Source organism: Oryx dammah, unplaced genomic scaffold, assembly GCF_014754425.2.
Source record: "Oryx dammah isolate SB20612 unplaced genomic scaffold, SCBI_Odam_1.1 HiC_scaffold_11, whole genome shotgun sequence".
In the NCBI taxonomy this organism is placed as follows: Eukaryota; Metazoa; Chordata; class Mammalia; order Artiodactyla; family Bovidae; genus Oryx; species Oryx dammah.
In genome coordinates, this window is record NW_024070195.1 from 47,167,668 (window position 1) to 47,194,687 (window position 27,020).

General features: G+C 44.4%; 1 protein-coding gene across 13 annotated transcripts in view; it reads right to left on the bottom strand.

Moving 5' to 3' along the window:
• The window catches only part of DST (dystonin), a 514,228-nt gene that overhangs the window by 267,548 nt on the left and 219,660 nt on the right, over nucleotides 1-27,020 (bottom strand). For all 13 annotated transcript variants that reach the window (XM_040249211.1, XM_040249210.1, XM_040249209.1 and 10 more), the window contains one exon: nucleotides 21,260-21,321. In XM_040249211.1, the coding sequence (XP_040105145.1) occupies nucleotides 21,260-21,321 (62 nt within the window). The remainder of the gene's footprint in view (nucleotides 1-21,259; nucleotides 21,322-27,020) is intronic.

Here is a 27,020-nt window from a genome sequence, read left to right on the forward strand (position 1 = left end):
CCAAATCCTCACGGAGAGGGAAACCTCCACTCCTGCACCAAATCCTCTAAGTGTTCCCCTTGACCCATCCAAATTGACCTGGGAAGTGACTGCCAGAATGGAGTTCAGGTAAACCAAGTCTTAGGACTTAATCAAGAATCTTTTTTAAGATGCTTTTTTAAAAAATTGACATATAGATCGATGGAACCCAACAGAGTCCAGAAACAGACACATATTTACGGACAATCGTTCTTTATTTTTTCCCACCATACCACACACAGCATGTGGAATCTTAATTCCCCAGGCAAGGGTTGAATCTGCGCCTCCTGCATTGGAAGCCCAGAGTCTTAACCAATGGACCTCAAGGGAAGTCCTAACAATTCGTTTCTCACAAAAGAACAAAAGCAATTCAGTGTTGAATCTTTTCAACAAATGATGCTGAGAAACTAATATTCATCATGCAAAAGGATTCATTTGAACCTTTTCTTCCAAATGGATCAGAGACCTAAATACTGTATGAGAGCTAAAACTATATAACTCACACGCCCTTTGAGTTACTGAGTGGCAATTTTGTTTACTATACTCGTCAGAAGAACAGTGCCCAGAATATAAGACAGGAAGTCAGGCCATTCCAATCTGGAGGTACACACACTTAAAAGGACTTATGATTTGTAATTATTAAAAATAGTTTCCAAAGTAATCAATTAGTAATTAAACCAAAGGACTAATTATAATACTAAGGAGGCTAGAAAAACTGGCAATGCCAACCACTTTCACCTAAACAAAAAAAGGAGATCTGTATTAAAAAAGCAAAAAGCAAATGGAATAGCCATACTGAAAGGGCTGCCCAGTGATGCAGCTGGGAAACAGATCTAATTTGAAGGACAGGGAACACAATTCCTCAGTTTTCCATCAGCACGACTTACTGAACTCTTACTTGAAGCAGGTTATCTCTTTCTTGACTCAATCTCATTCAAAAAGGGTTATCACAGAAAGAAAATCTTGCTTAAAAAATGAAGCTATGTACTTAGTTGGCCACTTCAAATGCCATTTTTTAAAATAAATCGAAAAAGGAAGCACATTCAGAAAAGCAGCTGTAAAAAATTAATAAATTAAAATTTTAAAAAACCTCAATTAGACAGAGTCAGGAGACCAGCAGGGGGCGCTCTCGCAGCCTGTGATGATAGCAGAGTCCAGCAGGAGAAGACCCACCTTCCTATCCGGCCAGGGCTTGGCCAATGAAAAGCCAGGAGGTCTGTGTTAAGTGCAGCCCACCCACCTCCTCTCCCCACTCTAACATTGGTCCCCTCCCTTGCCATGCCTGAATGTTCCTCTGATTCCCCTTGGCTGCAGACTCTGTACTGCAATTCTCTCCTGCTCTTGAATAAACCATCTTTGCTGGAGAAGTATCTGGCCATCTATTTGGCTCAGGTCAATGCAGCTATGGTAGAAAAACTTCATTCACTGAACCACAGCAGATCTTACATGTAGGAAAAGAAAGCCATCTTCACAAAGGGATTCAGAGCAAAGTGAATTTGCACAAAGGCTTACCCTAAATATACACAAAACCTCACCCGGAGATAGAGCTCCACAAACATTTTCTGTGAAGAGCCAGGTGGGAAATATTTTTGGCTCTAAGGGCCACGTGGTACAAGAACACACACATGAATGGGCATGCCTGGGTTCCGCGTAATTATTTATGGACACTGAATGTTGAATTTCATATAACTTTCATATGCCCCCAAATAATATTCTTCTTTTGATTTGTCTCTAATTCTTTAAAAACTGTAAAAATAATTCTTAACCCATGGTCTGTACAAAAAGACAGGCTGTGGCCTGGTTTGGCCCTCTGGCCATATTTGAAGACCTCTCCCACCAGCATCACCACCAAGACATCTGAAACACAAATACTCTGGGGATTAGCAGCACATCTGCCATTATCAGGCCATTCCTGTGAAAGAGGTGAAATGATCCAACTGCTTTCCCTTCCCAAAGCAAATTCAGAATGAAAAAGACAGGTTTTATAAAATAACATTATCTTGTTGTTTTCTGAAAATAAAAGCAATACTTGCTCTTGGTAGAAAAACTGGAAAATAGTTACAACAAAAGGGGCTATTCTGCAACAAAGAAAAAAAACCCTTAAAGGTAAGTAAACAGGGAAACGGCTCAGCAGGTACAAAAGTAGGGAGGTGGAAGGTCAGAGATAATTTGGAAGGTGCTGAGCAGAGTGGATGACGTGGGCCCAAGCTCCTGCTGCACAGCTGTCATTTTCCTTCAACTCACGGGCTGCTTTCAACTCAAGTCTTAACACAGGTAAGAACACGAAGAGAACATGCTAGAAAAATAAATACGCAGTGTAAAAATGGAATCAGCACGTGAAATGAAGGCTATGGAAGTGTGAATGAAGTATTTTCTGCTTTACGCTCTACCAATAAACAAGACTTTTCCAACTGCAAATTTCTGAGCCCAGGTGAAACAAAGCCAGCTATTCAGAAGCCATCAGCTAAGAGATGAGGAGCTGGCGGGTGTGAGAGGCGCCATCCACCACAGTCCCCAGCGGCAAACAAGGAAGAAGCAAGTGAACAATAAAGAAAGCAGGATTGGCCCCAGAGGGCCAGACGCAGAGGAAAGAAATAATTTCAGCAAGCGGGCCACTAGCATCTTCCCATACATAGAAAACTGCTAAATCTCTTCATGTGAGAGATTTTGTTTTCTCTTAAATAACAGTAATCTTTCCATAGACTACCTGCCCTTGCTGCAAACCTGTATGTAGCCGGGCTCCTCTCCTGTCCCTCGGAGTCTGCTTTCCCTGGGTCACCTGAGGTCCTGTCTCCTGGGCTTAAGTCCAACATCCCCACCGAATAAAACCTAACTCCCAACTTCTAGGTTGCGCATATTTTTTTAGTCAACAGAAGCTTTAAGTGTTCTTAAAACTTTTTGACAAGAAAACTTTTAAGAAAGGGACAAAATTAATTGTTCACATATTTAAGAGCTGACATATATGTTTAATACCATGCTGGGGGGCGGTGGGGGGGTGGTGCTGACCCAAGATATGAGAGTGGGAGTTACAATGAGCAGATTCTGGCTCAGTTACAACTCAAGTAGACTGAAAGTGTGAGTTATCCATGAATTAGAAAGCCAGTGACCCATAAGAAAGGCTGTGAGAAAACACTCCTGCAAGGACAACCAAATTAACTAGATCCTGTTCAAATCTGGGATTCAAATTAACACAAAATTAATTAGACTTGCTTAAAAACAGTCATTTCTAAAACTCTCCTGCAGGATCTCTCAAAGGGATGTTAGTAGATATTCTTTGATAAAAAAAAAGGATCCATGACCAAGTGATTTTGTGGAACACTGGATTAAACAGCGTTCTTTTCCACAGAAATTCAGTCTTTAATATGTTAATGTGTACCATAAATCTCTCTAATCTGGGAAGGCTGCTTTCCAAACTCTTGGCAAAGGAAGCCTTCCCTGCCACCCCCACCCCACCCCAAGGCATCTCACAGCACTGGTGTTCCTGGGAACCTGTTTTTAAAAATGCTTCTCTCTGCAATATATATATATATATATATATATGTTTTTATTTGATCCTGTCAACTCAGGAAAATTAATTTTAAAATCATCAAGAAATGTCATCAGAAATTAAATCCACAAACCAAAAGTTTGGAATTTAACAAATGAGAAGAAACATTATAACTTCTGTTATAGACTCACAGATAAAGAGAACAAACTAATGGTGACCAGTAGGGAGAGGCAAGATAGGGGTAGGCGATTAAGAGGTACAAACTATTATTACCATGTAGAAAATGAAGACAGAGAAGGCAATGGCACCCCACTCCAGTACTCTTGCCTGGAAAACCCCATGGGCAGAGGAGCCTGACAGGCTGCAGTCCATGGGGTCGTGAAGAGTCGGCTACGACTGAGCAACTTCACTTTCACTTTTCACTTTCCTGCACTGGAGAAGGAAATGGCAACCCACTCCAATGTTCTTGCCTGGAGAATCCCAGGGATGGGGGAGCCTGGTGGGCTGCCGTCTATGGGGTCGCACAGAGTCGGACGCGACTGAAGCGACTTAGCAGCAGTAACAGCAGAAAATGAAGAAGCTACAAGGATATACTGTACAACACAGGGAATACAGCCAATATTTTAGAATAACTACAACTGTAACCTTAACAACTGTGAGACACTATGTTACACAACTAAGTTATATCAACTATACATCAATTTTAAAAAAAATTGCTGTTACATACAACGCTCCAACAGGGCTTCCCAGGTGGCGCTAGCAGTAAAGAACCCACCTGCCCACGCAGAAGACTTAAGATAACTGGTTCAGTCCCTGGGTGAGGAAGCTCCCCTGGAGGAGGAAATAGCAACTCAGTCTTGTATTCTTGCCAGGAGAATCCCAGGGACAGAGGAGCCTGGTGGACCATGGTGTCACAAAGAGTTGTTGGTCTTGACACAGTCCATGATGTCGCAACGATCTGGACTCAACTGAAGCAACTTAACATGCACGCAGGCACGCAAGATGCTCCAGTAAAATCAAAGTGTCTGCAAATAGGGCTTCTTTAGTTTTTTAAGCTTATGCATAATGAGATGCTTAAAACATCTGGGAACAATGTGAGACAACCTGTGAGATTAAAACAAAAGATTACCCTGATTAACTTGGACACAGATCTATAGGACACATTTCTACTTACAGAACTTGTCAGGGCACCTGTATTTTATCTTCCTGGTATAACTGTACTCAGCTCTAAGAAACAGAGTTTTTACACTATTCTTCAAGAATTCAGTATTACTGATTTTGGAGATTTCTTTGCTTTGTTTTTTCAGGTACTAGAAGGCTGTTAATGCTCTTATTGGAAATACAAGTGCCAGATTCTCTCTGCTCAGGCAGAAGGTTGAAATGCCATCTTGTGTTTATGGCTCTACCAGGTTGCTGCTATGTGGATTATTTTATCCAGGCTAAACTCAACCAGGGATGTGATGGCACACAAATAATCACAGCATCTCATCTCAAACTGCCATACCCACGGGAGGGGACACGGTGTGGGCTTCAGCCAGACCACGGGAAACACCCTCCTTTATTTGGAGTTAAACGTCTAACTGGCATCTGGCACTGCAACAGAAAACCACAGCCCCTTCTCAGATGGGCCATCTCCTCTCCTCAGTGTGCGGTACTCCTCTTCTCATAGGCAATACTATGACATAAACCATAAAAATGTGTCCGTCATGACCCACTGCCACTGCTAGGGAAGACTGGAGGACAAATCTGGAGCTTCTGCTGATCTGAAAGATTTCTAAAGAGGGCACTATTCTCTGTGCTTTCCAGATGAGAAAACAAAGGCTTAGAACAGTTCAAGGTTAACCTATATTATATATACAACATATATATATGTTAGTCGCTCTGTTCTGCCCAATTCTTTGTGTCTCCATGGGGTGTAGCCTACCAGGCTCCTCTATCCATGCAATTCTCCAGGCAAGAATACTGGAATGGGTAGCCATTCCATTCTCCAGGGGATCTTCCTGATCCAGGGATCAAACCTGGGCTTCTTGCATTGCAGACGGATTCTTTACGGTCTTAAGCCGGCTGGGAAGCCATATATATATATATATATATATATATATATATATATATATGTATATATAAATACACGTGCACGTGCGCGCACACACACACAAACATACGTACAGATATATAAGAGAATCGTTGACTGTATACCTGAAACTTATATGATATTGTAAATCAACTATACTTCAATTTAGATTTTTAAAATAAAAAGGGACAGTTTTATAAATCAAAAAAAAAAAAAAAGGAAGAGCCTCCTCCAGGCTCTAGGGCACAGTGAGGGAAGATGCTGGAAAAGGCAGGACTAGCTCACAGAGACTGCCCGCCAGGATAGACTCCAGGCAAGACTAGCTTACTTCCAGGCTGCCTTCATACCCACTCACCCCAGGCGTTCTTCCCCAGCACGATGGCTGAGTGCGGCACTCCTTACAGACTGCAGAGAATCTCCCCACGAGGGCCTGCCCCAACTCTCGCCAAGACCAGCTGCCCTGGGACTCCAGGATGAAACACAGAGAGTCAGGAGGACCCACTCACCCAGGTGGCCCTGGGGAAAGGAGGCAAGGGAGTCTCCGAAATAAACAGAGAAGCTCAAGGAGGCTTGAAACCTACACCTCTGTGGGGCTGGTGAGGGGATGCTCTGGTGTGTGAGGAGGTCTCCTCGACCTCAGGACTTAAGCTCTTAACATCCACCCATCAAGATATGCACTAGATTGCATCTCCGGGGCCAGTCTGAGAAGAGCAGCCTGCCTCCCACTTCAACCACCTGGGGAAATGCTGTTCTCTAAAAACAACGGACAAACAGCCGCACTCACACGTGAGGGACTGTGCACACGGGCTGTATCAAAACACGATCCGACCACCAGCACCATGGTGTCTCTAAATTTTATTTGAAAATGAGTAGTATATTTCCCGGGAGAAGGCAATGGCACCCCACTCCAGTACTCTTGCCTGGGAAATCCCATGGACGGAGGAGCCTGGTGGGCTGCAAGTCCATGGGGTTGCGAAGAGTCAGACACTACCGAGTGACTTCACTTTCACTTTTCACTTTCCTGCTTTGGAGAAGGAAATGGCAACCCACTCCAGTGTTCTTGCCTGGAGAATCCCAGGGACGGGGGAGCCTGGTGGGCTGCCATCTATGGGGTCACACAGAGTTGGACACGACTGAAGTGACTTAGCAGCAGCAGTATAGTTCCCACAACAGTTTTTTTTAAAATCACAAATAAAAACACTTAAACAATTTTGATAAGAAATTCTTTAAACAGGTAAGAAAATCACAAAATAATGTATAAAACTTATAACATAAGGCATGTGGGTTGCCAATAAATGTGATTTCCCATACCCCTACAATGGACATGCAATTTAAATGTTAGCATATTCCTGGCTCAATTTTGCTTTCATTCCAATGGAATCTGAAAATTCTGGCAGTGAATGAATAAAATGCATTGTAAGGAAGCAATTATAATAAAAATGTAGTCTTGTCCATATTATGTTGGTAGATGTTCTTACATTAATTTTAGCTATTGATTCTCCCTCATAAATGCATCTCAATATTGTGCATAAATATTAAGCAACAGCACTTCAGCAGTGCTGTGCATTTCGTGTATACCATATCATAGATATCCTGCTGGAAAAATTCTAAAACAAGGTAGATTTTTGCTACTTTCATTTGTGAAACATTTTTCTTTATGAAAATAGAAAAACTGGTAACAAAAAGTTGTCAAAAGTGGGCATCGTATGAAAACTATCATATATAGGATGGCTAAACATCATTCCCTACTGTGTAGCACAGAGAACTATATTCATATCCTGGGACAGACCATAAGGGGAAAGAATATATATATGCATAACTGAATCTCTTTGCTATTGAGCTGAAACACATCATAAATCAACTATATGTCAATAAATTTTTTAATAAAAAATTTTTTAATTAAAAAAAAAAGGACATCTGGACTTCCTTAGCGGTACCGCCAGCCAATGCAGGGAACACGGATAGGTTCAATCCCTGATCTGGCAAGATTCTACCTGCTGCAGAGCAACTAAACCGGAGCATCGCAGCTCCTGGCCGGTGCCCCAGAGCCCGGGAGCGGCAGCCACCAAGCCTGTATGCTGCAACCAACGGAGCCCACGCACTTCCCAGGAGGAGCCACCGCAGTGAGAAGCCCGAGCACCACAACAAGGGCAGACCGCCCTCGCTGCAACTAAAGGAAGCCCACACACAGCAACGGAGCCCGAGCACAGCCAAGAAATCATCAATAAAGACGTGGACTTCTGACACGAATACACCCCAAGTGAAAAGACTAAACATTCACACAGACTTGTGGGATATAAACTGGACCTATGATATGAAAAGTCCTTCGAACTCATCATTTGTGAGCAACTGTTTAAGTGAAGTGACAAGAGCATGCGAAGACTCAGGAAAATCACCAGAGAAATCTGTTTGGATACTTGTACTTTCCAGATTATAAAGCAACTGAGCAGACTAGTCAGGTAAATGTAGATAACTCATGTACAACTAAGGACACAGAGCCTTTCAAAATGCGTATTATTTGACCATATTTGCACATCTTTAAACTTGGGTTCAATTCCACAGTTTTATACTTTTCATGATCACTTAGGGTGGTGTAGCTTTAATGTATGTGTAGATCCCAACAGATGAAATTAACACTTAATAACCTGTACTGAATTGAACCTATAAGCACATAAACAAAACTCTCAAATAAGTACTAGGCATGTGATATACAACATGATTAAGGTAATTAACATGTGGAAAATTAACTGTGGTATTAACAATTAACTGTGGAAAATTCTTAAAGAGATGGGAATACCAGATGGGAATACCTGACCTGCCTCTTGAGAAACCTGAATGTAGGTCAGGAAGTAATAGTTAGAACTGGACATGCAACAACAGACTGGTTCCAAATAGGGAAAGGAGTACGTCAAAGCTGTATATTGTCACTGTGCTTATTTAACTTACAGGCAGAGTACATCATGAGAAACACTGGACTGGATGAAGCACAAGCTGGATTCAAGATTGTGGGGAGAAATATCAATAACCTCAGATATGCAGATGATACCACCTTTATGGCAGAAAGTGAAGTAGAACTAAAGAGCTTCTTGATGAAAGTGAAAGAGGAGCGTGAAAAAGTTGGCTTAGAACTCAACATTCAGAAAACGAAGATCATGGCATCTGGTCCCATCACTTCATGGCAAATAGATAGGGAAACAGTGAAAACAGTGACAGACTTTATTTTCTTGGGTTCCAAAATCACTGCAGATGGTGACTGCAGTCATAAAATTAAAAGACGCTTACTCCTTGGAAAAAAAAGTTATGGCCAGCCTAGACAGCATATTAAAAAGCAGAGACATTACTTTGCCAACAAAGGTCCATCTCATCAAGGCTATGGTTTTTCCAGTAGTCATGTATGGATGTGAGAGTTGGACCATAAAGAAAGCCGAGTGCCAAAGAATTTATGTTTTTGAACTGTGGTGTTGGAGAAGACTCGAGAGTCCCTTGGACTGCAAGGAGATCCAATCAGTCTATCCTAAAGGAAATCGGTCCTGAATATTCACTGGAAGGACTGATGCTGAAGCTGAAACTCCAATACTTTGGCCACCTCATGTGAAGAGTTGATTCATTGGAAAAGACCCTGGTGCTGGGAAAGACTGAAGGCAAGAGGAGAAGGGGACGACAGAGCATGAGATGGTTGGGTGGCATCACCGACTCAATGGACATGAGTTTGGATGGACTCCGGGAGTTGGAGATGGACAGGGAGGCCTGGTGTGCTGCAGTCCATGGGGTCACAAAGAGTTGGACATGACTGAGCGACTGAACTGAACGGAACTGAAGGTAATTAACACTGCTGTAAGTTATATATGAAATTTAAGAGAGTAAATCCTAAGACTTTCAATCATAAGAGAAAATTTTTTCTCTTTTAATTCTGTATCTATATGAGGTAATGAAGGCTCACTAAACTTACTGTGGTCATCATTTTGTAATGCGTTTAAGTCAAGTCATTACGCTGCAAAGCCTAGACTTATACAGTGCTATATGTCAGTTATATCTCAATGAAACTGGAAGAAGGGAAAAAAAGAAATTCCTTAAGCCATCATTGAGTGTTAGACTATGTCAGCACCATGAATCCACAGCTCAGGCCATCAGTGTTCAGTTCAGCATTTTTAGATGTACACAGTGGTCCTTCCAGCTTCAACAGCTTCCCTCTGAGGTCACTCATCTCTCCCTCTTTCACACAGACATTTCTTCTATATCACATTAAGATCTTCTTTTAGGATTTAAATTAGCTCAACTGGAATTCCATCACCTCTACTAGCTTTGTTTGCAGTGATGCTTCCTAAGGCCCACTTGACTTTGCATTCCAGGATGTCTGGCTCTAGGTGAGTTATCACACCATCGTGGTTATCTGGGTCATAAAGATCTTTTTTGTATAGTTTTTCTGTGTATTCTTGCTACCTCTTCTTAATATCTTCTGCTTCTGTTAGGTCCATACCATTTCTGTCCTTTATTAAGCCCATCTTTGCATGAAATGTTCCCTTGGTATCTCTAATTTTCTTGAAGAGATCTCTCGTCTTTCTCATTCTTTGTCTTCCTCTATTTCTTTGCATTTATCACTGGAAAAGGTCAGTTTTCATTCCAATCCCAAAGAAAGGCAATGCCAAAGAATGTTCAAACTACTGCACAATTGCACTCATCTCACAAGCTAGCAAAGTAAAGCTCAAAGTTCTACCCAGGCTTCAACAGTACATGAAACGTGAACTTCCAGATGTTCAAGCTGGATTTAGAAAAGCCAGAGGAACCAGAGATCATCAAAAAAGTTAAAAAGCACTCAGGTTAACCCTTTCTTCATGTCATTTCCCCTCGAAAGCTCCTAATTATACAATGTTCTTATTAAATAATCTGTATGCTTTTCTCTTACTTATCTGTCTTTTGTTTTACAGCCCAGCCAGGAACCTAGAAAGGTAGAAGGAAAAGATTTCTTCTTCCTCATAAGCAATAAGGCTGCAAAAAGTCTACTAATATTGTCAGCAAACTATTAGAAAATTCCCCAGTGAGGAAAAGCTAGCTTCAATCAATATTCTTCTACATTCTGAGCTGAGGGAAATAACAGTAGGTAAGTTGGACAAAGTTTACTTATTCATTTATTTATATGTATGTAATGTTTGCCGTTGTTCAGTCATCAAGTCGTGTCTGACTCTTTAGGGGCACCGGCCAGGAGCTGCGATGCTCCGGTTTAGTTGCTCTCCAGGCTTCCCTGTCCCTCACCATCTCCTGGAGTTTGCCCAAGTTCGTGTCCTTATTGAATCAGTGATACCACCCAACCATCTCATCCTCTGTCGTCCCCTTCTCCTGCTGCCCTCAATCTTTCCCAGCGGCAGGGTCTTTTCCAAAGAGTCAGCTGTTCACATCAGGTGGCCAAAGTCTTGGAGCTTCAGCTTCAGCATAGGTCCTTCCAAACAGTATTCAGGTTGGTTCTTTTTATTTCTGTTATACTGTTTTACTTACTTGTACATATTTAACGCTAGATAAATACATTAATGTCAGTTTTGAATAAGAGTAAACTTCCTGCCCCTGACGTGAACGGAGGCTCTGCACTGGGCTGTGGAAGAACGCAGAGCATCGGCATGGCGGCTCCTCCTGCCTGACCGGCGCCTCGCGTTCTGCACCCATAATGCAGCGGGGCTCCTCAGCCTTCGCCGGAAGGAGTCATCACGGACCGCCTTTCCTTCCGGGCTTTTACCTCACTTCCCAGAAAGTGACGCTGTTCACCCTCCGTCACAGTAGTCGGGGGCATGTATCACAAACACAGGGGAAAGCGTCGTCTGGTTTCAGGCTCACTCAGGAAGCAACAGATTCCTCAGGGCCCTGACAGAAGCAGCATGTCAGGCACGGCGCCGGGCTGCGCTGCAGCCTGGCGTCCAGAACAGACGACGCAGCAAAGCTTCTGCGGGGCCTACTCGCGACGGAAGGGTGGGACCGGCGCTGCCATGGAGCGTGTGCGGCAGGACGAGGCTGTCAGCACCACTGAGCAAACCGCCTTTTCCTCTCCTTTGGAAAGGCCTTAGTCAGCGCCCTCCTCCAGCGAAACCCCGGCCTCCGGGAGCGCTGCTTGGCTTTCTCATATGCTTTTATCTGTGTCTCTAAACGCTTGTAAAGCATGCTGATTAGAGAAGAATGCAAATAAAAATTTATGGCCGAAGCATCACAGCAAAGACTAGAAGTCACGCAGAAAGAGACGAGCGCTGTGCTCGCTTCGGCAGCGCATGTACTAGAAACGAGAGCTGCGCCTCAGCTCCGCGCCTTTCCCCTGCGGCCGCGTCTGCTCCTCCCGACCGCGCTTCAGCCCTGTGGCTCTGCTCAGGCAAGACGGGCCAAGACGGCGGAGCTCTCCTGGAGAACCAGAAGGACCAAGGACGCCGCCACGTTTCAGCCCATCCACGCTGGTCAGGTCATGTCATTACTGAGCCTCCAGAATGTCACTGGCTGAACAAGGGCTCAACCGGACAACCCACGTTACACAGCCTGTCCAGCTTGTGGCCCAGCCTAGGCATTCAAAATGACAGTGTTGGAAGCAGAAGTAATACTATTATCAACAATAAGGAAATCAAGAAAAATTATAATTGACCACAAGACAGAACTAAAGTCATCTGATGAATCAGTCAGTCAAGCTGTGATGTTCTTAATTTGAAAAGATAGTTCATTACTGTATCAACAAGCACTAAAATCTCAGAAAAGGGCTTATCTTCTTGCCATAAAATAGTCTGAAGTTCAAAATACATTTTACTATTAATTGATCTTCCATTCTCTATAAACCCCTGTTCTGTAGTCTTCAAAACATGTTCATGTCATAAAAGTCTGTGAAAGGGCTGTTAAACTGTTTCTAGCTAAAGCAGGATAAAGAGACACAGCAACTAAATGCAACAGCTGACCACAACCTGGAAGCTGCTCTGGGGTAACAGTGTAAAGGACCAACCACAAAACTGAAACACGGGCAACAGACTGTGAGCCAACGTAACTGTATGAAGTAGGTAGATGTGGGGCTATGAAAGAGAACACCCCTGCTCTTGGGAAATGCTGCAGTACTGAGGGGGAAGGGCCATGTGTATAGGACTTACCATGTGGTTCAGATGAAAAATAGACACACACAGACACACACACACACACACACACACACGGTATTACAGTCATGATACAGCAAACAGGGTAAGTGCTACCAAGAGTCAATCTGAGTAATGAGCATAATTTTTACAACTTGTTAAAGCATAAAATTATTTCCAACAATTAAAAAATATAAAAATAAATCTCTGGTCTATCCCTATTAATTACTGCTTCACATATCTTATCATAAACAAATGACATGACTATATAGTCTTGCTCTTGGAAAGCAGATGTATCACCACCTAGTTCACCGTCCTACCAATGCATGAACCATTTCTGTCCCACCTCTGATAAACTCTTAACTACATCCCCACAGGATTTCGGTGGAAATTTGGAATGGCTGGGGAGTGCCTATCCCATGAAGCCTTAGCTGACTCCACATGAGGCAGTTTTACTGGTTCACATATAAGAGGATAATTTATGGTGGCCCCAAAGATATCAGGTCCGAATCTCTGGAAACTGAATGTTGCCTTATTTGGAAAAGAATCTTTGCAGGTGTGTTAAAAGTCTGTGGTGAGAAGATTATCCTGGATGCCCATGGGCTCGAAATCCAGTCTCTAGCATCCCTATAAAAGAGATGCTCGGGGGTCCTAACACATGGACCAGGAGGCAGCATGTGGCCACGGGAAAGGCAATGCTGGTGTCCCCAGACGCTGAAACAAACAGGGACGGCATTCTCCCCAAGAGGTTCTGAAGGGAGCACAGCCTTGCTACCACAGTGATTTCCGCCCAGAAAAACTGAGTCCAGACTTCTAGCCCCCAGAACTGTGACTGCATAGCGATCACTGTCCTAAGTCACCAAGCCTGTGTAATTGGTTATAGCAGCCACTGGAAACTAAGAATATACCCTTAGATCAAAACACACTTAAGTGACCACCTATTATTGGGCACTGTGGATGTTTACAGAGAGGTTTTATATTAAGCTTATATCTTCAAACTGGAAAGTATCCATCAATCTTTGGATCAAATAAATCCTAAACTGTAGCTTATATGACTACCCTGACCAATATCTGAAAACACCCATCACGTTTCTCCGTAATCCTCCCTTCTCAAAGTCTCCTCTCAGTTGTCCCCATCATCCCTCATCCAAGAGATGTTTCTAGATGCTCACCATCATGGGTGCCTCCTGCAGTCACTTTCCTTTTGACTGCCCCTTTATATGCAGTCAGGACCTGAACAAACACGCTGGATGTTGGGTGCCATGGACAGTGGAGCCCGGCGGGCTACAGTCCACGGGGTCACAAGGAGCCGGACACGACTGAGCACACACACAAACTAAGGCTTAGACCAAACATCCGATGACACAATGTTAAGGAAAAAGTTCACAGCACAGTTAACCAGTGCCGAAGAACATAATTCCACCATAAACGGTTAGTTAGATGAATCCAACACAAGGGAAGCACACTACATGAATTCCCCAGACTCTAAGCTTCCAAAAATTGTTCTTCACCTTAAGTTATTCCTCTTCAATACAGCCTCTCAGTCACAGCGCAAGTTCTAATTCTGGGCCCAGGCAAACAATGAGTCAAAAAGGAATCTTCTAGTCTTTCAAATGGTTCAGGAAATAAAAGGATCCCTTGCCTCTTGTGTCCTCAGAGCAAGGCAAAAGCTACATCATCAGGACTTAAGAGATCTGGGTGCCATAATTATGCTCATGAAGTTCTAGACAGGAAGACAGAATTGCATGTGATCGAGAATAACAAAAAGTAAACAGTGACCTAAGGCCCTCTAGGAGAAGAGGAGAAAATGGAGAAAGAAATGGCAACCCACTCCAGTGTTCTTGCCTGGAGAATCCCAGGGATGGGGGAGCCTGGTGGGCTGCCATCTATGGGATCATACAGAGTCGGACATGACTGAAGCGACTTAGCAGCAGCAGCAGCAAGACCCTCTAGTATATAAAGTGCCATTGGCAGAATGGGCAAAAATAAATATTGTAAATAATAGAAGGTCATCAGTTTGATATTTTGGAACAACTCTCTCAGTAAAATTTAGCTAACTGAAGTCACAGGTATTTTCAATAACACCGAGCTCATGTTTTACCACTACAATTTAAATTATGCTAAAGAATAATACATAATTGTTACTTTAACAAAAGTTTTATACAGAGATCATAATCTGCAAAGAAAACAATCCAGTATATTCCGTGTGTGAAGAAACATGTAGAGGTAGCAGATAAATGCATTAACTGGGATATATTCTTAAATATATTCTGAAGAATGAGGACCCAAAAGGAAAACATTCTTGCTAGAACAATCAGTTTAAGGACGGGCTTAGTTATACAACTGAAATACCAGAGCACTAAAATTTAAATACACTTGGAAAAAAGCCAGAGACGTCTGCTCACCAACAAACATAAGTTTTAATTAAGCAAACTATTTAAACAAATGTCATTTTAGCTCCAACATAAAATAGGGCTATAGTCATTTTTTCTAGAGAGAAAGCTATATGAAAAAAAATCCTAACCAAGTATTTTAAGGAAACAATGTTTACACGCTTGGATATAACAGTAACGTAAGCCCACGGTGTTTACTTTTCTCAGTCAAATCAACTTTGAAAAATCGACCTTGCCAGAAGCTTCCCCTGGGCACTGGGTATACACTAGTTTAGAGCCGGATAAATCCTAACTTCCTGAGTCACGAGGATTAATTAGCAAATAGCTGAAACTGTAAGGTGGGGGAAAGTCAACAGTCTAACAGCCGCGGGAGCCGGCGGCACGTCGGTGCACCGAGGCGCTCCGGGCGGGTCGGGCGCCCGGCCAGGTCACGCTGCCCGCATCCCTGCTGACACGGCGGGACCAGCGCGGCTGGCAGCTCCCGACGGTGAGATCGGGGACGAAGATGTGAGACGTGAGAACCCAAGCGCAGGTACACGGAGTCCACAGGCCCCTTTCCGCGAGGGGAGTGTGTGCAAGAAGACGGAAAAGGAGGGAGAAGAGGCCTTGGGCCCCAGGAGCAACCATGGATGGGGAGAGGCGTGTGGGGAGAGGATTCATTTAAGGAGATGAGTGAGCCTTAGACTCAGCGTCTGGAGCCAAGGGTCCCCGCAGGGCTCCAAGGCAAGCCAGCCCATCTGTCTCCTCCATGGATTCTGACCCCCAGCCCCGGCTCTTTCTAAACCAGATGAACTAAGAGGGAAGCGCTTGCGGTCAAGAGGAGACGCGGACGAGGCAGGCAGTGCCCGGGCGTCCCAGCCCTGCTTCTCTGTCTGATCGGCAGCACACACACCAGCCTCCTCTTCGGGCACTCGCTGCGGGCTGCCCACCGGCCAGGCACCGCCGCCTGCTCAGCCGGGCGATCGCATCAAGCCCCACACCAACCCACCACTCCCACCGCCCAGGGAGGAGGGCCAGAGCAGCCTCAGTCAGTCACACAGGGTCGTCTGCCTTATGCGTCAGAGGCTGACAGCTTTGCAGGAGACCAGTCTCTTTTCAAAGACAAAACACTTATCAAATGAAACGGAAAATCCCGTGAAGATCTGTCCTGGGTCTAAGCTCTCAATCACCTCACTGCCTGAAGGAGCAAAACTACCAGGAACAGTCTTCTTGGAGCCACAACTGGGGTAAAATAATTGCATAAAATTACATTAAAGTAAACACATAAAATAACAACACAGAGCAAAAGTTTTAAGAATTCTTTCAAAAGATGGGGAGCACCCCGTGGTCTGAGTCAGCCCCCCAGGCCTCTGAGCGGGCAGTCCCAGCACACAGCTCCCGGGGTGGGGGGCGCCCCGCCCCTCTCACCCGGAGAACCTCCTGCCTTCTTCTCTCTCTCCTCCTCTGTCCCCCACTTTCCTCTCCCTGCCCCCAGGTTTAAGGAGGGCCACTGTCAGACAAAGCAGAGCAAGTGCACACACAGAATGACTCAAACGCCTTTGAAATGATTTTATTCCCACTTTCTTCTCTCCTTACCCATCAATTACTCCTTCATTCTGTTGACTCTTGGTCACCCTTTCCCTTCACATTTTTAGCATGATTAATTTTATGAAAAACTCTTCCAATCACATACTTTCCGTCCACTAAAAAGGAACGCGGTGAGGCAAGAAAGGTAGGAGACTCACTTCCCTTCCATCCCTGTTTCTCCTGAATATGTTCAGCATTTCAAGGGAGGAGCATAAGAAATCAACACAAAAGAAATATTTCTGATATTGGCATTTTAACCTAAAATCCACACACTTATTTTCCACTTCTTGTGAACTGGGTTGTGACCAAATGATCTCTGACAGCAGAAGTGTCTTACATTCCTCTGTCATCCCTTGGGTGAAACACACAAGAGACGACACCAAGGCTGGCCTTTCTCTGGCCAACTCACGACACAAACTTGAACAGCCTGCTGCCCCACATCTAGGGATATGCAATCACCTTTCTCAATTGAAGGTAATGCTCTAACTTCCAAACAGAAAAGAATAAAATATTATAAAATTATGTTCTCACACATTTGAGTTTTGTGTCAGAAATTTTAATGTGCAATTTTTTAATAACAGTAAATTTTAAACTCTGACCTACATCAAGAAACAAAGACGCTACTTTGATTATAACCCTAACCAGTTGGACTGGCATCTATCAAACGGCTATTGTGTGTAAAATTATTATTTTCCTAATTCTTACTGGGTTACAGCAGAAGCCTTATATCTTTGAGATGTGTTATTTTATTAAAAAAAAAAAGACATCACTTACTCCACATAAATCGAGATGGGCACCCTTGCCATCTGACTCTGAAGGCTATGTGTGCATAACCACTAAATGAAACCACCTTTGGAGGGTTGTTGGAGGGTTAAGTGATTTAAGCACACGTGTGCGTTATCCACGCAAGGGACCAGGATGCACCCTAGGAGTGGACGATGCAGCCTTGTCCTCAAACAGCTCAACTAGCATTTTGAATTTTTAGCAAAGGCACTTTCCTTAAACTCATTCATCCAGTTTACAAGATGCTCATCAGATGAGTGGTCCAGCCCAACACATCCAGCAGACAGTGGGTCCCCACTAGCACGCATCTCAGGCCAGCACGGCGTTCCCACAGGGTCATCCTCGTGAGTTTCTATCCTCGACTGTCAGCACTATGGGGCTTACACTCCAGGGACACGGGCCAACCCTCTGTATCCCTCCCCCCCACCACCACCCCAGTGGCCACAGTCACACAGACTGCCAGGCCAGACAGGCACATGGAGAGATGCTCCACATCACTGATTATCAGAGAAATGCAAATCAAAACCACCGCAAGGTACCACATCACGCCAGTCAGAATGGCCACCACGAAAACGCCTACAAGTAACAAATACTGAAGAGGCTGGGGAGAAAAGGGAGCCCTCCTACAATGCTGGTGGGCATGTAACCTGGTGCAGACGCTAGGAAGAACAGCAGGGAGGTTCTTCAAAAAACTAAAAATAGAGCTACCACATGATCCTACAGTCCCACTCCTGGGCATAGATATGGACAAAACTGTAATTCAAAAAGATACATGCATATCTATATTCTTAGCAGGACTATTCACAAGGGACAAGACATAGAAATAATCTAAATGCCCATCAACAGAAAAAAAGATAAAGATGGGGTACACATGCAGTGAAATACTACTCAACCATCTGAGAGTGAGAGATGCCATCTGTAGCCCTGTGGATGGATCTGGAAATTATCACACCAAGTGAAGTAGGTCAGAAAGAAAAAGACAAATATCACACGATACCACGTAGAAGGAATCTAAAATATGACACAGCCGAGCGGGGTGGGATCAGGGGGCTGGGAAGGAGGCTGAAGAGGGGGATATATACTTGTAGATACACACACACACATATATGCTTACGGCTGAACACACACATGTATATACTTACGGCTGAACACACACACATGTATATACTTACGGCTGATTCACACCGCTGTATGGCCGAAACCAACACAACATTGAAAGCAACTAGCCTCCAATTAAACTTTTTTAAACTAAGCAATAAATAAAATATGACACAAATGATCTATGAAACAGAAACAGATTCACAGGCATAGAGGACAGACTGTGGTTGTCAAGGGAAGAGGGAAAGGGAGAGATAGAGCGGGCGTGTGGGGTGGGCAGACGCGAACAGTTACACACAGGATGGGCAGACAGGGTCCCACTGCACGGCGCAGGGAGCCGTGATCAGTGTCCTCTGACAAACCAGAAAGGAAAAGAATCTGAAGAAAATGTATGTTCTTGTTTAGCTTCGAAGTCATGTCTGATTCTTTTGTGACTCCATGGACTGTCAGGCTCCTCCGTCCGTGGGACTCTCCAGACAAGAACACTGGAGTGGGTTGCCATTTCCTTCTCCAGGGGATCTTCCCAACCCAGGGATCAAACCCAGGTTCTGCATTGCAGGTGGATTCTTTACCACTGAGCCACCAGAGAAGAAAATGTACATATCTGTATAACTAAGTCACTTTGCTATACAGCAGAAATTAACACACTGTAAATCAATTATACTTCAATAAAAATTTTTCTTGAAAACAGACTGGCAGACCAGCAGCCACCAAAGGGCCATCTTTTCATCCAGAACCTCACTTCCCCTGGACTCATCTCAGAAATGGAAAAGTCTCGTCAGAGTCTTCAGCTCCGACATCCCACAGCCCAGCCCGCACAGCAGCCCCGCTCTACTCCAGCCTGCGCGGGGTCCGCTCCCACGGGAGGCACAGGACACACAGGAGGACACAGAAGCCAGGAGGAGGGCAGGCAGACTGCCGGCGTGATGCTCTCCATAGAAGTCACAGCACACTTCCCCAGGAAAGCCTCGAACAGCAGACCTCTGACCAATACATCAGAGGACGAGGGACAGAAATCCCAGCAGTAACAGAAACGCCGACAAACTGACCCTTAGATGGGGGGAGTGGATACATGGCTCACCTGAAGGGCGTGTCAGATTTGGGAAAAGATTCTGTCCATGGGTGGTAAGAGAGAGGACTAAAACTTCTCATGTCATCTGATATACCCCATGAAATATGCATCACTTTTATAGACGGTTATTAGATGTGATTATAGTATGGGCACCATCTCCCTAGGCTACATGATGGTTTAAATAGGATCTCCAGGACAGCCTAAGAATATAACCACTTTTACCATAATGTTTCTATGTGAGAAAACTCTCTCCAAGTCCCAAACAACAGACTTAAAATACTACCTCCCTCTAACTTTTTAATGGATTGGCCATTAAAAAGCGAAAAAAGGGGACTAAGTTAACTGTGAAATCCCATGGGGTCCTTCAGTTCAGTTCAGTTCAGCTCAGTCGCTCAGTTGTGTCAGACTCTTTGCGACACCATGAATCGCAGCACACCAGGCCTCCCTGTCCATCACCATCTCCTGGAGTTCACTTAAACTCACGTCCATGGAGTCGGTGATGACATTTATAGAATTACTGGATTGGTGGGACCCAATAATGCCAAGAAATTGTATGCACGTGTGGTGCACATGTGTATTTCTGGGGAGAGCCTACAACAGATTCTCAAAGTGACCCATGGAACACAAACAAATATTAAGAAACACAACTATTAACTGTTTCACAGAGAAATGCAGAATAAGCATGAACTTCTGGTTCACATTAAGTACAAGAAAACTGAGTCTAGACTTCTGTCTATAACCCATCTTTATCACTGCAGATGGTGATTGCAGCCATGAAATTAAAAGACGCTTACTCCTTGGAAGAAAAGTTATGATCAACCTAGACAGCATATTCAAAAGCAGAGACATTACTTTGCCGACTAAGGTCCGTCTAGTCAAGGCTATGGTTTTTCCTGTGGTCATGTATGGATGTGAGAGTTGGACTGTGAAGAAGGCAGAGCACCGAAGAATTGATGCTTTTGAACTGTGGTGTTGGAGAAGACTCTTTGAGAGTCCCTTGGACTGCAAGGAGATCCAACCAGTCCATTCTGAAGGAGATCAACCCTGGGATTTCTTTGGAAGGAATGATGCTAAAGCTGAAACTCCAGTACTTTGGCCACCTCATGCGAAGAGTTGACTCATTGGAAAAAGACTCTGATGCTGGGAGGGATTGGGGGCAGGAGGAGAAGGGGATGACAGAGGAGGAGATGGCTGGATGGACGTGAGTCTGAGTGAACTCCGGGAGTTGGTGATGGACAGGGAGGCCTGGCGTGCTGCAATTCATGGGGTGGCAAAGAGTTAGACATGACTGAGCGACTGAACTGAACTGAACTGAACTCTCCACCATCCACATAAACCTGACGCCAGAACTTGCCAGCAATCTTGAAAGGAAAAAAAAGTTATTAAAAATTGCAGTTTTTAATGCCCTAACATGTAACCTGCGGAGATTTTTGAGGTCTAATAATAAGAGGTTGGACTGAAGTCACAGACCGCACCACCATCACTGGGCACTCGTCTCCAACCCCCATCAGGACCTGCAGGCCACACACCAAGTAACAACAGATGCCTGAAATGAACGTGAAATACTCTAGAACTGAAGTTCTGCAGCTGACACTGAAAGGTTTTTCTTCAGAGCCATATACTGAAGTACTGTACAATAAATTAAAGTCTGCAAAACCATCCCAAGATGCAAAAGAAATGCACACTGACCTTCATGAGATGCTGATTTATCCATTTTGTAAATGTTTTCTTTTGAACTTTGTCCCGTTCATCTGCAAGGGGGAGAAAAGATATAAAAGAAGGTTGGTAAAAATCCAGGAAGAGGAGACCTTCATTATCATTATGCAAATAAAGAAAAGTAAGATGTTCAAAAGGTACTCTTTAGTGCACTTGAATTTTCTTGCTAAGTTTTGGCATCGTGAGGTTTGAGAGACCTCTTCCTAATGCGGCGTCTGCCAACACTGACCTCTGCTGCATCACTCCCTCCCCCCACAGCCACCACCACCAGGAAGCCCTCTCACCCCTCCGTCATCACCAGCTTAGGGCAAGGCCTTGCATGAACTTCCCAAAGCACTTGGTCACAGATTACATCCCACTTGGTCTTCAAGACCACAAAAGGTAGGGTCATTTCCATTTCACAGAAGAGGAAACCAAGACCTCCAGCAGTGAAAAGAGTTGTCAACGATTATTTCGCAAACACGTAAAGTTGAAAGGCATGACTGAATTCATGTCCTCTAGCCTGAATTACAAACCAAGCGTCTTCTCTGTTAGATTCCCTGTGTTGAACCACCTGGTAACAAAAGAACACCTCACTAGATCCTTGGCACGGAGGGTGATGCTGTCCTGGTTTCTAGACATGGTTCAGAGAACAATGAGGGTGGTCTCACGATTTAGGAGGGAAAGCACTAGAACACTCTGGCTCATCAAGTTATCATTTCAAAGAGAACCCTGATCTCCAAGGCCTAGAGAGGAGGCTGGTAGCCACACCCGCTCCCTGTCCTGCTCCAAGGCAGGAATCTGTGCTGTTCCCTCCTCCTCTCTCTGCATCTGGGGATGGCTCTTCCTCTCCCCTCTGCGGTCCTCTTTCCTTTCCTCTCACTGGTCCACACCTCCATCCCTTCCTTGGGGGCAAACAGGCCTCACTCTCTTCATCTCTTTCCTTCCTCATTCTTCATCCGAGTCCCCATAAACTAACAGAAAGAAAGTGTCTCTGAAAATGCTTGCCTAAAAACAGGGCAACCACATGATCCTACAATCCCACTCCTGGGCACAGATCCAAGGAAACCATAATTCCAAAAGACGCACGCACCACAATCTTCAGAGCAGCACCATTTACAACAGCCAAGGCGTGAAAACAATCTAAATGTCCAGTAACAGATGAATGGACAAAGACGCAGTACATACATACAATGGAACACTGCTGCTGCTGCTGCTGAGTCGCTTCAGTCGGTCCGACTCTGTGCAGCCCCATAGATGGCAGCCTAGCAGGCTCCCCCGTCCCTGGGATTCTCCAGGCAAGAACACTGGAGTGGGTTGCCATTTCCTTCTCCAATGCATGAAAGTGAAAAGTGAAAGTGAAGTTGCTCAGTCGTGTCCGACTCTTTGGGACCCCATGGACTGCAGCCCACCAGTCCTCTGCATCCATGGGGTTTTCCAGGCAAGAGTACTGGAGTGGGGTGCCATTGCCTTCCCCGACACAACACTGCAAAACAACTATAATCCTATAAATTTTTTTTAAAAAGAAAATGGTTGCCCTATATACGAACAGTATTTATATGCTTTACACTAATTTAAACATAAACAAAAAATCTTGTATATGTCAACTGGGAAAGATATCTTAGTTACTATTAACACAAAAAACACAAATAAAAAAGAAAAAGATGAGTATCATAAAGTAAAACTGGGCAAAAAAGGCAAACAATGAAGATGAAAATTTATGAAATGAAATTAATAAATTACTTTTTTAAATGAAAAATGCCCACAGGTACTCAACCTCACTAGCAAATAATAATAATAAAATAACGATACATATAAATAGTTATATATATATATAAATGTATATAACATAAAAATACATAAAATAATAAAATTAAGACATAAAAATAAGCTTTTTTACCTATCAAAAGTTGCCAAGATTTTATGAAAAAATAAATTCATATTGACCAAGGAATAGTGGAGCTTCCCCAGTGGCTCAGCAGTAAAGACTCTGCCTGCAGTGCAGGAGACCCAGAAGACACAGGTTCAGTCCCTGGGTTGGGAAGATCCCCTGGAGAAGTAAATGGCAAACGACTCCAGTATTCTTATCTGGGAAATCCCATGGACAGAGCCGCCTGGGGGGCTACAGTCCATAGGGTCTTAAAGAGTCAGACGCAACTGAGCAACTAAGCACGCACATATATGCGTATATGTATATATGTGTACATATTGTTGTTCAGTTGCTCAGTCAAGTCTGATTCGTTGCAACCCATGAACTGCAGCATGTCAGACTCCTCTGTCCCCCAATACCTCCCAGAATTTGTTCAAATTCATGTTCACTGAGTCAGTGATGCTATTAACCATCTCTTCCTCTGTTGCCCCCCAAAATATACATATATATATATATACACACACACACAGTGGGCGTGTATATACACACATACACATTGCTATTGGAAATGTACTTTGGTTTAAATCCTTTAGAACTTCACTGTCAATACTCTAGTCACAAGTCACATATATGGCTATTAAATTTTGAATTTAATTAAAACAAAATAAAATGAACAATTCAGTTCTTTGATTACCCAGTCACAACTCAAGTGTGCAATGGCTAACACTGGACAATACAGATAAAGAACATTCCCACCATCACAAACATTTCTGCTGGAGAGTGCTGCTCTAGGACAATTTGCCAATCAATATAAAAAGCCTTAAAAACACAGACGACGTATCCCAACAAGCCCACTTCTAAAATTTATCCTACAACTAGAATGATGGTTGTGCACAAAATATATCTATGACAATATACATCAGTGTAACTATTTCAAGACAAAAGTTTTGAAAAAAATAAATGTTCAATGATAAGGAAATGAATAAATAAATTTTAGTAAAGCGATCCAAAGGTTTGTTCAGATCCGCTTCTTTGCAAGCTACCTAGTGATGGCATGTTACTTAGAGCTCTCTTACCCTTTAATGCCATCAAGAACAGAAGGGGGCAGCTCTCTTACCCTTTAATGCCATCAAGAATGGAAGGGGGTAGACCACGTAGTCTCTCTCATGTTTCACAAGCATTTGTTCCCCAAAGTATCCCCTGGAAACCCTTCCCACTTCCCATAAACGTCAGGGCGAACCAGAAAGACATCTGAACAGAGACTATCGCCTGGGTACTGTCAATAATACATTCCCTTCCAGTGAGCAAACCTCTAGTCTAACTTTTTGGGCTGCGGCACGAGGGATCCCATTTCTGCCAACCAGAGACTGAAGCAGTACCCCCTGTGGTGAGCATGGCGTCCCAACCAGCAGATCACCAGGGAATCCCCTAGTCTCATCCTTAACTTCACACTGGGCATTAAAGACTAGAAAAGCTCACCAAGGAGACAGAAGGTTGCTGAATCTGAATATAAATGCTTAGAATTTACGCTAAAATTATTAAACTTGCCTTGGAACTTCCCAGGCAATCCAGAGAGTAGTTAAGACTCCAAGGAACCAGGACCCCACGTGCAATGTGGTCCACACATGAAAAAAGAAAGTGGCCTGATCCCCAACATCCCCAACATAAGAACCGCAGGCATTGTGCATATAACTACTCTGCCAAGATCAATTGCATCTATAATTGTTAACCAATATCACCATCCACAAAATATTTATGAATTCCCCTGCGAGTCCCCTGGGGCATGACTCAGACCTTAATCATCTTTATCTACCCCACAGTAGAGGCCATGAAGCTTTTGTGCACTCAATAAACATACACCTGTGATGTGAATTAATAACGTTTCTCAAAGGACAATCTTCCTCAGGATAACAAGGTAAAATCCCCTATATTCTTAGATACGGTGGTATATATCACTATTATTATTATTACATCTCTTGAAGCAATAGTGATGTTATAAATATCTTTCAGCCTTGCTTTTTCTAAAGCAATCAAAAAGAACCTAAGTAGCTTCCCAGGTGGCGCTAATGGTAAAGAACCTGCCTGCAAATGCAGGAGATATAAAAGATGCTGGTTCCTTCCCGGGGTGGAAAATCCCCTGGAGGAGGGCATGGCTACCCATTCCAGTATTCTCGCCTGGAGAATCCCATGGACAGAGGAGCCTGGTGGGCTACAGTCCATAGGGTCACAAAGAGTCAGACACGACTGAAGCAGCTTAGCACTTAGCAACTAATTAGCACGTAAGGCAAGAACAAAGGAGTAACAGCACGCCAGGCCTCCCCATGCATCCCCAACTCCCGGAGTTTACTCAAACTCATGTCCACTGAGTCAGTGATGCCATCCAACCACCTCATCCTCTGTTGTCCCCTTCTCCTCCCACCTTCAATCTTTCCCAACATCAGGGTCTTTTTGATAAATCAGTTCTTTGCATCAGGTGGCCAAAGTACTGGAGACCATATGACCCAGCCAATCCCACTCCTGGACATATATCTAGAGAAAAACGTAATTTGAAAAGAACCCCAGTGTTCATGGCAGCACTGTTTACAACAGCCAAGACATGGAAGCGTCCATTGACAGATGGATGAATAAAGAAGAGGTGGTTTGTGCAGGGGTGTGTGTGTGTGTGTGTGTGTGTGTGTGTGTGTGTGTGTGTGCACATATACAAGTGTGAATGATTTTCAATGCTTGATTTAGATATTTTGAGTATGTCCGCTGACAACTAAGTGCTACGAGAACCATGGAAACCAAATGAACTTTCTGGTCAACTCAACACATTCACAACGCTGTATTAGCTGGTCAGGTATGCAGCACAGTGATTCAGTTTTTAAACTATACTTCAATAAAAAGTAAATTAGAAGAAACACTGATCTCATAATTTCAGATTAAAAGAGGCCTAGTAAGAACCCACGGAGAAGGTAATGGCACCCCACTCCAGTACTCTTGCCTGGAAAATCCCATGGATGGAGGAGCCTGGTAGGCTGCAGTCCATGGGGTCACAAAGAGTCGGACACGACTGAGCGACTTCACTTTCACTTTTCACTTTCAAGCATTGGAGAAGGAAATGGCAACCCACTCCAGTGTTCTTGCCTGGAGAATCCCAGGAACGGGGGAGCCAGGTGGGCTGCCGTCTATGGGGCCGCACAGAGTCGGACACAACTGAAGCGACTTAGTAGCAGCAGCAGCACCAGTTAGAACCCAAGTGTTGTGATTCCCCCAAAACTGCTCCCACTCCCCTGAGATCCCGCCTTGGGGAGTGCTGAGCAGCCCCAAGCACAGCTGCTGCTGGAAGCCGTGGCTGTGGACTTCCAACAACTGCAAACGAGGGCACCTGCTCACCAAAGCCTAGGGCTCCTGTCACACCTCAGCAATGCTTCTCTCACCTCCAGCGAGGAAAACAGAGTGCAGGCTGGGGAGCCCTACCCGGGCAGCCCCCATATTAACCATCCAGCTAGGGATCCAGGGCCTAATGCTGAGCGTTAGGGCAGAAACCTGCAGCGGACCATTCATTCCAGAGCCTTATATCTGGACTTCCCTGGTGGCCCAGGGGTTAAGAACCTGCCTGCCTGTGCAGGGGACATGGTTCCATCCCTGGTCCGGGAGGGTTCCACATTGTGGGGTGGGGATTGGGGGGAGCAACTAAGCCTGTGCGCCACCACCGCTGAACCTGCGCCCCAGAGGCCATGCGCCACCACCACAGCCCAGGTGCCCAGAGCCCGTGCACCACCACTGCTGAACCTGTGCTCCAAAGCCCGCGCGCCACCACCACAGCCCAGGTGCCCAGAGCCCGTGCACCACCACTGCTGAACCTGTGCCCCAGAGCCCGTGTGCCACCACCGCAGCCCAGGT